We start from the raw sequence: 12,836 nt of genomic DNA on the forward strand, positions 1-12,836 counted from the left end.
TCTGATGTTCACAAAGTATCAGTTACTTATGGAACACTAGACTCTGCTCTTACAGGTCATAAAGGAGAACATTCAGTAATTTCTTCTACCTACCAGGAACTTATTGGCCAGGGAAAGAGGCAGTTTAAAAACAAATGAAATTATATGGAAACAATGTAGTAAAATAATTGCATAAGGTACACAACTATGTAGTTATATAGAAATGTTGTATGATTGCCCAGATAACTTTAAGATTGTTTCCCCACCATGCGTTTCCTTGAAAATTAAGGTCTTAAATTACCTACATGTTGCTACCCTATGTAATCCACTCTATAAAATGACTACGTTATCATTGTCATCTTCTAATATTTTCCATAAGAAAAGTTTTCTGAGACAGTAAATTTAGCGAAAAGAACATGGATTGTATTCTTTTATGTATCATTCATAGTGTCTGGCACTAACTATAAGTGGTAATAGAAACAGAAATTGGAGGCATCATGGGGTAGTGTTACAACCCCAAGCTTTAGAGCCTAACTGCCCAAGTTCAAATCCCAGCTGTTCTTATTAGCTCTGTGATCTAAGCCTCATTTCACCTTCATCTGAAAAAGGAGTTGATGACAGTACCTACATAGGATTGCTATGAGAATGCATTTGGTTAATATATGTAAAGCCTTTAGGACTGGATGCAGTGAGTACTCAATAAATGTAGCTCTGATTATTTTCTGGAAGTATAGTGCCTGTTGACATAAGGACTCAGTAGATGTCATTTTGTTTTTAGTCAGATGTTACCAGTCTGGGAAGACTCATTGGAAAACATGAATGAAAAGGTTTTATCTCTTAAAGATTTGAAAATGAAATATAGCAAACCTTGTAAAAGAAAGAACTTTTGTGTTTACTGAGCTTAATAACAAGTACCACTGAAGCTCCAAGGCCAGGGAGCTAAATGCTGGGAGACCTGGCAGCCTGTGAACAGGGCTGAATTTAAAGAGGCTCTTTATAAGCACCAACTTATCAAGGGACATGATAAAAGCTACATGATGATTATCAGCTGATTCGAGTGTCAGTTCTGATTATTCACTTTGTGGCCTTAGTTATTCATTTGATTTCTCTAAGCCTCAATTTTTACATCTGCAAAATTGGGATAATAATTGTACCTGATTCTCAGAGTTTGGGGATTAAATGAGTACATAGTATTTAGCACATGATAGAAGTGGTAGCTATTATAACTATAAGAATTTTGTGTGTATGTATGCAAATGGATATATATAATAATAAGTAGTAGCTTCAGAGGAATAATGATAAGGACATTTGAGAAAATGGTTGGCCACGAAGTATGAGGGCCAGGACTAACACTGTGGCATGAAACATTGAAAGGAAAATCACATCTAGAAGGGCTGTGGAAATCCTCTAGAACTTAGTAATAAGATAAGGGTAGCAGAAAGTGACTGTGCAGTGTTTTAGGTTGGGTTGGGTTGGGTTGGGTTCTGGAGGTTGGTGGTGGTCCTGGAAAATTAGACTCAGAACAGAGCCTCTACTAGCTTATAATCTTTGTGCAAATGAGATAAAGAACCCATTTCTCAAGACATTTATTTGACTTTCATGTATTGGAAAATTGCTTTAAAATGCTTATTTTGTTACCACAGGACCCTTTGTGGCCCATCTTCTATAAAATTGTATATTTATTATAGCAATGTCTATGATCTGAATTGTTGTCCCTTTAAGCATGGCCCCTTTAGTGCACAATGATGAATACCCTTAGTTTTGAACTCCCTCAAGATGTATTTTACTTTAGTATGTTAAAAGATGCTGATTAAAAAAGGATAATGATTATGCTAGTTACAAGGTCTGGGATTGAATGATACATACCTTTCCAAAAATGGAGAAGAGTAAACAAACTGTTCACAGTTAATGGTTTGAAGGAGGAGAAGTAGGACATATAGAGAGGTTCTAAGAAGAATCTGAAAAGCAAAGTGACAAAGAAAATAGTGGCCAGAAAGTTTCAAATAGGGGACTGTAGTGGCTGAATTTTTGTAATGCAGAGTGTATTCATTTCAAAGGGTATTTAAAGCTTTCAGAAGTCATGGATATAATACAGCTTAGCATCCATAATAGAAAAAGATAAAGCAAGCATACCAGCCACCCAAGCAAATACAGTTATTATAAAAGAGTATGAAGTTTAGCTCTGAGTTTTTTCTGGTAGCTAGGTTAAAATTAATGGGCCTGGGCCAGGCACAGTGGCTCATGCCTATAATCCTAACACTTTGAGAGGCTGAAGTGGGAAAATCTCTTGAGGCCAGAAGTTTAAGACCAGCCTGGGAAATAGTGAGGGCCTGTCTCTACAAAAAGAAAAAGAAAAATTAACCAGGCGTGGCGACATACGCCTGTAATCCCAGCTACTTGGTAGGCTAAGAGAAGAGGATCTTGTGAGCCCAGGAGTTTGAGGTTGCAGTGAGCTAGCCTGGGCATAAGAGAGAGACACTGTCTCCAAAAAATAATAATATAATAATAATTGGCCAGTGAGTCTTAGTCTCAAAGGTACTCTAAGGATCTGGAAAAATGTAAACAAAATAACAAAGCTGGATTGGTTCAGAGAAGGTCAAAAGTGACCCTAGTAATAGAAGTTTTGCTTGCCTTTGAGGATGGAAATCAATTACACATCACTCTCTTAAGGAGCAAATGATACACATGGAGGAAAAAAAATGACGAGTAATAAGAGTGCTAAAACAATAAATTTCAGTTATTAGGGCAATTTCTTACATACAACCAGATTTCACATTCTGGGTATGTCCCACTCAAAGCTACCAAGTATCAGAGTTATTGGTGTTGGAATAATGGGCCACTTTCTGTTCTTTTACTTTGTTGGCAAAATTCAGTTAAAAACTTCCCATTGGTCTGGGCACAGTGGCTCACGCCTGTAATCCTACCTCTATGGGAGGTGGAGGCAGAAGGATTGCTTGAGCTAATGAGTTTGAGACCAGCCTGAGCAATAGTGAGACCCATCTCTACCAAAAATAGAAAACTTGTACGGGCGCATGGTGGCACATGCCTGTGGTCCCAGCTACTTTGGAGGCTGAGTCAGGAGGATCGCTTGAGCCTAGGAGTTTGAGGTTACAGTGAACTATAATGACACCACTGCACTCTAACCAGGGTGACATAGCAAGACTCTGTCTCCAAAAAAAAAAAAAAAACTTTTCCCAGATGAGAGTATTTGTAGCTTCATACAGGAATAGGAAAGCCTAATGATAATTGAGAGTGGTTTGCTGGAACCCAGAAAGAAATAGGGCTGATCTCCTGGTCCAGGTCAGGCCTTAACTGAATTGTTAAGCTGTTTAAAATTCCCATAATAAGGACTGATTTCATTCTGACTAGCTTATTGAAGAGATATTTAAAGCTTAGAGCTTCAAAATTGAATCCCTGAGTCTTCCTTTTAAAGTCAGCCCTCACATGTGAGACCTAAACAAACCATATCTGATTTCAGGTTCTGAAATTTTCCCTTAGTGATTTCCTAAAAGTTAAAGTCATCTGTGTTCTTATCTCTGTAGTATTGGAGCTTGGTCCCACCTTCCCTTCTGTTACCCACTTGCTAAAGGCTTAGAATAAGAGAACTCTCACATCATCACCCCAGGATGCCTCTTTGGAGAGATAGTTTCCGCTAGAATATGAAATGTCTCCTAGATTGCCATGTGGCTCACACCTGTTATCCTAGCACTTTGGGAGGCCGAAGTGGGAGGATCTCTTAAGGCCAGGAGTTTGAGGGCAATAACAAGACCCCCATCTCTACAAAAACTAAAAAAATTAGCCAGGCATAGTGGTGCGCGCCTGTAGTCCCAGCTGCTTAGGAGGCTGAGGCAGGAGGATCCTTGAGCCCAGGAGTTGGAGGTTGCAGTGAGCTGTGATCAAGCCACTGTACTCCAGCCTGGGTGACAGAGCAAGACGCTGTCTCTAAAATAAATAAAAAGTGCACAGAAGGATGTGCATAGATTATATGCAAAAACCATACTATTTTATATAAGGGACTTGAGCATCCACAGCTTTTGGTATCTGCAGGAGGTGCTAGAACCAATTCCTCACAAATACCAATGGATGACTATACTGTATTATTAAATCTTAGTAAATGTTTATTGAATAGAAATTAACTCTTAAGTCATTTCTTATTATTTCCTACCTGACTGTTCGCTTAACATAAGAACAGTTGACCAGAAGTCTTTTCAGAAGAGCATCTCTTCTAACAGTTTACTGGGCAGCTCACCTTGGGCAAGTTGTTTAGCCTCTCTGAGCCAGTTTTCTCAACAATTAGGAGGCAAGACCATCTGCTCTTTCGGGCCCCTTTTGAATTCTGGTTCTAATTTCTGGTCCCTTGTGCTTTATTCCATGCCACTTCCCATTAGTTTCTCAGCATCATATTTCACTGGGGGAATCTGGAGAATAAGACAGGGATTCATACTCTAGGATGAAAATTTACTCCAGAGAATGCAGATGAACCACAGATCATTTATTATTTAAACTAGCTTGGGATTGTGGAATAATACTGATGGAGGGAGGGAGCAGGGATTGACCCTGACAGAATCAATACCGGAGAGACTTGTACCCACTGTGGAATGGAGACACTTAGTCTGGTAGACAGTCTCCTTTTATTTTCTGGGAACCAGAATATACAGGTATTCAGTAGTAGTTGTCTTAAGAGATGGAACATTTATCTTTGCTAGGTTTTTTTTTTTTTGGTTGTTTCCTTTTTTTGTGCTTGGAAGTGAGAATAATAGTAACAAGAGGGAATCACTAGTTTTATTGCACTTTTGCTCTATTCATCTTTAGACAAAAAAATGTATTTCATTTAATTATAGAATTTCATTTTCTTTCAGTGTCAGATCTTTTTTCAAACATTGCATTTCATAAGATATTCTAAACAGCTTTATCTGGTGTTCACTGGCTGCTCCTGCCAGGGTCACTATGTTTTAACTATTTTGGAAATTTTTCTAATATTTGCTTATAGCTTCCAGCATGTTTACTGTGTTTGTGGCATATGTAATCAGTAAATTGTAATCATTATGAAGCACCTGCCCACAGATTAATCTGTTTCATTTCACGTTCATCCACGTATAAAGAAAACTGAACCTATTCTCATTTTTTCCCTTTTCTGCCTCCTCCCTCAACAGTAAAAAGAACATAAGAAAGCAACGAATGAAAATCTTATTCAATGTTGTTCTTGAAGCTCGAGAGCCAGGTTCAGGCAGAAGACTTTGTGATCTCTTTATGGTTAAACCATCCAAAAAGGACTATCCTGATTATTATAAAATCATCTTGGAGCCAATGGACTTGAAAATAATTGAGCATAATATCCGCAATGACAAATATGCAGGTGAAGAAGGAATGATAGAAGACATGAAGCTGATGTTCCGCAATGCTAGGCACTACAATGAGGAGGGCTCCCAGGTAAGGAGGGGTGGAGATCCTTAAGTAGGCACTTTTTCTTTTAGGTGGCGATAGAACAATGCCTTTTGAGAGATCAGCTTGAGAGGCCTAACTTAAGTTATTCTTCTTGGTGACTAGGTTAATAACTTTGTATTTTCTTAATTGGTTAAAATCAGAGGCAGTATAGTATAAAAGTTAAAAGTTCATACTTTGTTGTCTGACATCCTAGATTTGAATCCCACTCTGCCCATCCCTGTGTAACTAACTTATCTTTCCTGATACCCAGTTTCCTCATCTGTAAATTAGGAACAATAATAGTACTTGCATCAGGGTTGTTGTAGGATTTAAAAGAGGTAATACATACCGAGCATTTAACACAGTACTGAATAAGCACTCAAAGGAAAGCCAGTAGCATTAAAATCTTTCATCATCATTATTATTGCTATCTTCCATAGCCCATACTTCTCCAAAGACAGTCCATGAGATGATATAATTATATAAGAATCAGCATGATATTCCCATAAATGTACCTCTAAATAATTGATTTAACTGATTTTGGTATGAAGCATCTGATTTTTATTTCTTTATCAGTATAGCTAAAATACAGTCTTCATTCTTTGATATTTCTTCTATTTTATATCTTTTATCCATTTTAAATCTCCCAGAAATAAAATAACATTTTCAAATCATTTATTTCCTTTCTTCGGCTTGGAAGAAAGCATTACATTTGATTATAAAATAAAATATGCATTGAGGATGCTTGTAGATCAAAGAAATGGTTCCCTCTATCATGGGGGTTTAGTCTGTCCTCAGTATCATGGGCTAATGTACTACTTCTCTGTCACTGGTAGAGAAAAAAGCTACCTTTAAAAGAAGTGGCCAGGCTGGGAGCAGTGGCTCATGCCTGTAATCCTAGCACTTTGGGAGGCCAACGCAGGAGGATTGCTTGAGCCCAGGAGTTTGGGACCAGCCTGAGCAAGAGTGAGACCCCGTGTCTACAAAAAAAACAAAAATAGAAAAATTAGCCAGGCACGGTGGCACGCACCTATAATCCCAGCTACTCGGGAGGCTGAAGCAAGAGGATCACTTGAACCCAGGAGTTTGAGGTTGCTGTGAGCTATGGTGACAATACTACACTCTAGCCTGGGTGACAGATTGAGACCCTGTTTCAAAAATAAATAAATAAATAAAAGAGGTGGCCAAAGAAGAGAGGTCACTTATATCCTCAGCCACTCTGCTCTGGTGGGTGGTCAGGGGAGGACATAGCCTCTGCTGGGGAGGTAGGAGGAGGCAGCCCTGGAGGCAAAGCCATTAGGTGAGTAACCTAGTTGTTGGCTGCATATTACCACCCTTGGCTCCATCTTCAGAGAGAAATCCTTACACAGGGATTGTTTATTTATGTATCAGATTCCAGACTGAACTCGGATTTGGGATTTAACAATATTTGAGATATTGTTCTGTAATCGTCAGATATTTTTAATCTCTAATTCCCATTGGGCTAAGTGTGCTACCTTTAAGGTCCAGTGGGGAAAAAAATAGGTTTCTGAGGAAAACAACACATGTAAATGTGTTTTAGGACTTCTGTTAAAACTTATGATGATTCTACTATAGTAGTTCTCAGACATTAGCTTGCTTATCTGCACACTAGAATCACCTGGGAAGCTTACGAAACCAATTTAGGCCAAGGCCCTCCCTACAGAGGTTGTGATTTTATTGCTCTGTAGTGCTCCCAACTATCCTAAACTGTGATTTTAAAGCTGCTTTATGGATACATATTATACCTTATTAAAAAGTTTTTTAGAAAATAATTTTAAATATGTTTTTGGAATGTAGGTGTACAACGATGCACATATCCTGGAGAAGCTACTCAAGGATAAAAGGAAAGAGCTGGGGCCCCTGCCCGATGATGATGACATGGCTTCCCCCAAACTCAAACTGAGTAAGGCAGCATCATGTTTCTTTTTCAGTTTAGTCTGTCAAGGAGAGATTACCAATTTTCTGAAGTAATATTTAATTAAATTAAGTATTTAATTAAATGAGTATATTTAAACTCACTAGCACTCCAGTATGGAGTTTCTTCCCTCTTCTCAAGCATTGTCTTTTACTATATTTTAAGCAGCTAAACTGTGATGAGCACATGGGGAATAGAATATAACATCAAAGGTTTTGTTTACTTTCCTGAATGTGGTGGACATTTTGTAAACATTAAATAGCAAGAATAGATATTTTTTCTATGTATGATACCTGGAAGAGTATAGTGGCAGATTTTTGTTTTTTGTATGTTTGGTAATTACTAGAATTAAAAATGAATCCCAGCAGCTCCCACTGGACAGAATTTCAGAGATTAGAGGTATCCATTCACTGTACTGTACTCAGCTGTCATTTGAGTGTGGTTTTGGATGGTCATTTTATTAAAAGTCAAGGAGAAAAGATAGCAAAAGTAATTAATACCATTGGACTAAACAAGAAGTTTCTGTCTTATTTAAAATATGTAAATAAAATAAATACCAAGCAAATGTTAGTGATGTCAGATACTCTTTAGAGCCATATTTGCTGATAAGGAGGAAAACAAACAGACCTGCTTTTTTATAAGAAATGACTATAAACTAAATTTCATAGTAGCTTTGGGTTTGATTTACTTCTTTTTAAGGTATTTATCTTTTCATGGAATTACAAAAGCATGCAGAAGGTTTGCAGATATATAAAATTTTCATTCTGGTTTGTAGGGGCACAATACCCTTTAAAACTAGAATTGATTCCATAAGTTGAGTTAGGAGACTAATTAACAATAGATAGTTTAATAATAACTATCTAAATGTATGTATGTATTTTATGGTTTTTTGGAGTCAGGGTCTCGCTTTGTTGCCCAGGTTAGAATGCAGTGGGATCATCATAGTTCACCGCAACCTCCAACTCCTGGGTTCAAGTGATCCTCCTCCTGCCTCAGCCTCCCGAGTAGCTGAGACTGAGACTACAAACACAAATCACCTGGCCAGGTGCGGTGGCTCACACCTGTAATCCTAGCACTCTGGGAGGCCAAAGTGGGAGGATCGCTCAAGGTCAGGAGTTCGAGACCAGCCTGAGCAAGAGTGAGATCCCATCTCTACTAAAAATAGAAAGAAATTAGCTGGACAACTAAAAATATATAGAAAAAATTAGCCAGGCATGGTGGCACATGCCTATAGTCCCAGCTACTTGGGAGTCTGAGGCAGGATTGCTTAAGCCCAAGAGTTTGAGGTTGCTGTGAGCTAGGCTAATGCCACGATACTCCAGCTTGGGCAACAGAATGAGACTCTGTCTCCAAAAAAAAAAAAAAAAAACCATACATCACCACACCCAGCTACTTTTTTATCTTTTGTAGAGATAGGATCTCACTGTTTCTCAGGCTGGTCTTAAACTCCTGGCCTCAAGCAGTCCTCCCACCTCGGATTCCCAAAGTGCTGGGATTACAGGTGTGAGCCATCACACCCATCCTAAATATGTGTGTGTGTGTGTGTGTGTACATATATACACGGACATACACACATCCACACATGTATATGTGTGTATATATGTATATATTTTTTAAAAAATAAATACACACATATTTTACAAGTTTAGGGAAAGGGAATTTTAATGTTGAATGTTAATTTCCTTCTTATTTCTCTGTTTTCTTATGAAAAATTTCAAGCATATACAAATGTAAAGAAAGAATACTACAGTGAACTCTTTTGTATACACCTCTTACCCAATATTTATCAACAGTTTGTCATACTTATTTCCTATATCCCCTTTTTCTCTTTTTTTCTAAATTATTTTAAAGCAAATCCAATCCTATCATTTTACTTCTACATAGTTCAATATGTATGTCTAAAATATGCAGACATTTTCTTAAATAGCCATGAAGTCATTATCATACCTAACAAAACTAGCAAGAATTTCTTGGTTTCATATAATACCTGACAAATTTTCAAGTTCTGTTGTCTCACAAATGTATTTTTATACTGTGTTTCTTCAAATCAGGATCTAATTAAGTTCTGTATAGTATATTTGATTGTTATGCCCTTAAACTCTTCTTATAGAACAGTCTTCTCTTTTCTTTCCTCATGTCACTGACTCATTGAAGAAACCAGGTCACTTTCTTGTAGATATGTTTGTGTTTATATTTAAAGATAAAATACATTATAAGTTCATACTGATACTTTTAATTGAGGTTCAAGGCTACAAGGTTTTTATTCAGTGTCCTTTGTTTTAATATCTATATCTCTTTTTCTTCAATGATGAAAATCTCAGTTCTCGGGGATACCAGTGATAATAGAATTAGAATTCACATAGCTACTTCATTTGCTTTGTTCCACCTTAGTCACAGCTATCTCAACATAAGCAGTACTTACTCTCCTATCAAAAATGTAGTTACTGAAAACAGTTAAAATTTTTTTCCAGTTCTTTTTTTTTATCTATAGGTTATATTTTACTAAAGATATGCTAATTACTGTGTTTTACAAATCACTTGGAATAGTCCCTTTCCTGTGGTTATGCTACCAACTATATACAAATTTAGTTTCATTTATTTTATTATAACATTGAATCTCTTTCTTTAGGTAGGAAGAGTGGCATTTCTCCTAAAAAATCAAAATATATGACTCCAATGCAGCAGAAACTAAATGAAGTCTATGAAGCTGTAAAGAACTATACTGATAAGAGGGGTCGCCGCCTCAGTGCTATATTTCTGAGGCTTCCTTCTAGATCTGAGTTGCCTGACTACTATCTGACCATTAAGAAGCCCATGGACATGGAAAAAATTCGAAGTCACATGATGGCCAACAAGTACCAAGATGTAGATTCTATGGTTGAGGACTTTGTCATGATGTTTAATAATGCCTGTACATACAATGAGCCTGAATCTTTGATCTACAAAGATGCCCTTGTCCTACACAAAGTCCTGCTTGAAACTCGGAGAGACCTGGAGGGAGATGAGGACTCTCATGTCCCAAATGTGACCTTGCTGATTCAAGAGCTTATCCATAATCTTTTTGTGTCAGTCATGAGTCATCAGGATGATGAGGGAAGGTGCTACAGTGATTCCTTAGCAGAAATTCCTGCTGTGGATCCCAACTTTCCTAACAAACCACCCCTTACTTTTGACATAATTAGGAAGAATGTTGAAAATAATCGCTACCGGCGGCTTGATTTATTTCAAGAGCACATGTTTGAAGTATTGGAAAGGGCAAGAAGGATGAATCGGTATGTTTTCAAAGCCATTTTCTATTTGAAAGCTTTTGATATTTAATACAAAACAGATGAAAGAATACTGCTTTGATGTACCGTTTTGGCTTAGGTACATGATTACAGTTGGTAGCATACTGTTCTGAATCCTAATTACTCAAAACTTCTAAAGAACAAACGTGGGGAAGAGAGGGCACGCTATTAAGTTACCTAGATTAGGGCCAATTAGAAGGAGTAATACAAAATTGAAGATCCCTTCACAAACATAAAGTTAAAATACAGCCTTTCACAGAATGTATTTTTTAAAGAATAAATGCTTCTAAGTTTGAAGTAGGAATTAGAAATAGTAACAGGATTTTTAAGGTTTGACTTCAGTCCAAGAATGCTTTAAATAATAGCTCCAAAGTATTGATCTGAGATTAGGCTGATATAAATTTGATCACCGTTTTAAGTACCTAAAAGGGCTTCTTTTTTTAATCTCAGATTTCTCGCTGTAAGAGCCTGCTGCAGACATTAAATGTTCCAAAAGAAGTAAATTTAGATTTTTGTCAAAGTTAAATTTCCTTCTAATTTTGATCTGTGGTATATTTTTGCTACATATCAATAGCATATTTGACTGTTAAGACAAATTGAATTCAGCAATTATAGTGTATTTTCTGTGTGCTCTTAGAGATAGTCGGGAGTATATAAAAAGTTAAAGATATAAACCCTACCTTCCTGGAGTTTACAGTCTTATCATGATGAGAACTAGAACTTTAGACAGTGTAATTCCAGCTGAGGAAGCTGTAAAGCCAGCATTTGCTCTGGACCTTGAAAGAAAAATAAATAGTAATGTTTGCTATTTCTCTTAAGTACCTGCTCTTTGTAAAGCACCATGCTAAGCACTTGATGTAGGTAATATCTAATTCTTTTAATAGCCTTTCTAGGTAATCAATAATCTTCCCAGTTTGCATATGAAGAATCAGAGGCACAGGCAGAGAGAAATTACCCAAAGTTGCACAACTAGAAGTGGTGTGGCTGTTCTTGTCCCCCGCACTGTAGAAGGCGGCTGATGAGCTAGTTACCAGGACATCAGTCATGGAGCACAGCTGTGGATGACAAGCCTTGAACTCTGTGCTCTAAGAGCTTGAAGTATGATGGATGGAACAGGACCTATGCTTAGGGAAAAATTATTATAGACAAGAGATAACATCACAACCTGATATTTAGTAAAGATGGTGATACAAGGAACTCCATGGGCTAGAGTTCTCCTACAAAGGCATGAGGCATCAAGGAAGAATGGGTAGGATTCAAATGAGTAGGGGTGGCTGGGTGTGGTGGCTGACACCTGTAATCCTAGCACTTTGGGAGGCTGAGACGGGAGAATCAAAGGGATCCCTGGAGCCCAGGAAGTCAAGGTTACAATGTGCTGTGATCACCACTGCACTCCAGCCTGGGCAACAGAGAAAGACCCTGTCTTGTAAAAAAAAATGAGTAGGGGAGAGGATATTTCAAATAATACAAGTATTAATATGCAGAGGCCTAGGGTTAGCAAATGAATATGACATGTTCAAGAGATAGGGTTAGAGTTAGGGCTAGATTTCCTAAATGTGCACCCTTGAGCAACACATTTAAGAAATGGTACTTAATTCTTTAACAATAGGGTAGAAATAAAAAGAAAGATGGGGGGACATATTATAGTCAAAATGTGGTAGAGTTATTCATTTATTCAACAAATTTTTATTGAGTCACTACTAGTGAATGAGCAAGTTCTAGATGCGTGGCACACACTGCTTTCATGGAATTTAGACATCCATTCTTGTTCTTGGTTTATTTATGTAGTCCTTAAGTCTAAAGCCACTCCCTTCTCCCCTTCCCTCCCCAGTCCAGTTACATCTTGGGGTTAGTTTTGTGAGTCTTCCACAGAGTATTTGCCTCTTAGATTATTAGGAAATTTGTTTATCCTGTATAGATAACCTGTTTATTTCAAGAATTAAGCAAATTTGTATCTCTAGGAAATAAGTTTTTTTCATTCTTTCTTTGTTGACATTTTTGTTTTTGAGGCCTGGGAGGTAAGAGTCCAAGGTGTATTTATATGAGATAGTGATGCATACAGTTTCATTCTCGTTCTCAGAGCTTTGTTGAGAAACATAAGGGAAGCTATTCTTATCTTTAAGAATGAAGGTAGTTTACAGTATTTAATAAGAATTAAGAATAAGTACTTAATAAGAATTGATGAGGATGCATCACTTTAGTGAATGATA

General features: G+C 37.3%; 1 protein-coding gene across 16 annotated transcripts in view; it reads left to right on the top strand.

Moving 5' to 3' along the window:
* PBRM1 (polybromo 1) overlaps positions 1–12,836 on the top strand; it is a 120,342-nt gene that overhangs the window by 49,743 nt on the left and 57,763 nt on the right. For all 16 annotated transcript variants that reach the window (XM_045530028.1, XM_045530029.1, XM_045530020.1 and 13 more), the window contains 3 exons: positions 5,133–5,409; positions 7,222–7,327; positions 9,969–10,611. In XM_045530028.1, coding sequence (XP_045385984.1) covers positions 5,133–5,409; positions 7,222–7,327; positions 9,969–10,611 — 1,026 coding nt within the window. The remainder of the gene's footprint in view (positions 1–5,132; positions 5,410–7,221; positions 7,328–9,968; positions 10,612–12,836) is intronic.

This window comes from Lemur catta, chromosome 18 (genome assembly GCF_020740605.2).
Source record: "Lemur catta isolate mLemCat1 chromosome 18, mLemCat1.pri, whole genome shotgun sequence".
In the NCBI taxonomy this organism is placed as follows: domain Eukaryota; kingdom Metazoa; phylum Chordata; class Mammalia; order Primates; family Lemuridae; genus Lemur; species Lemur catta.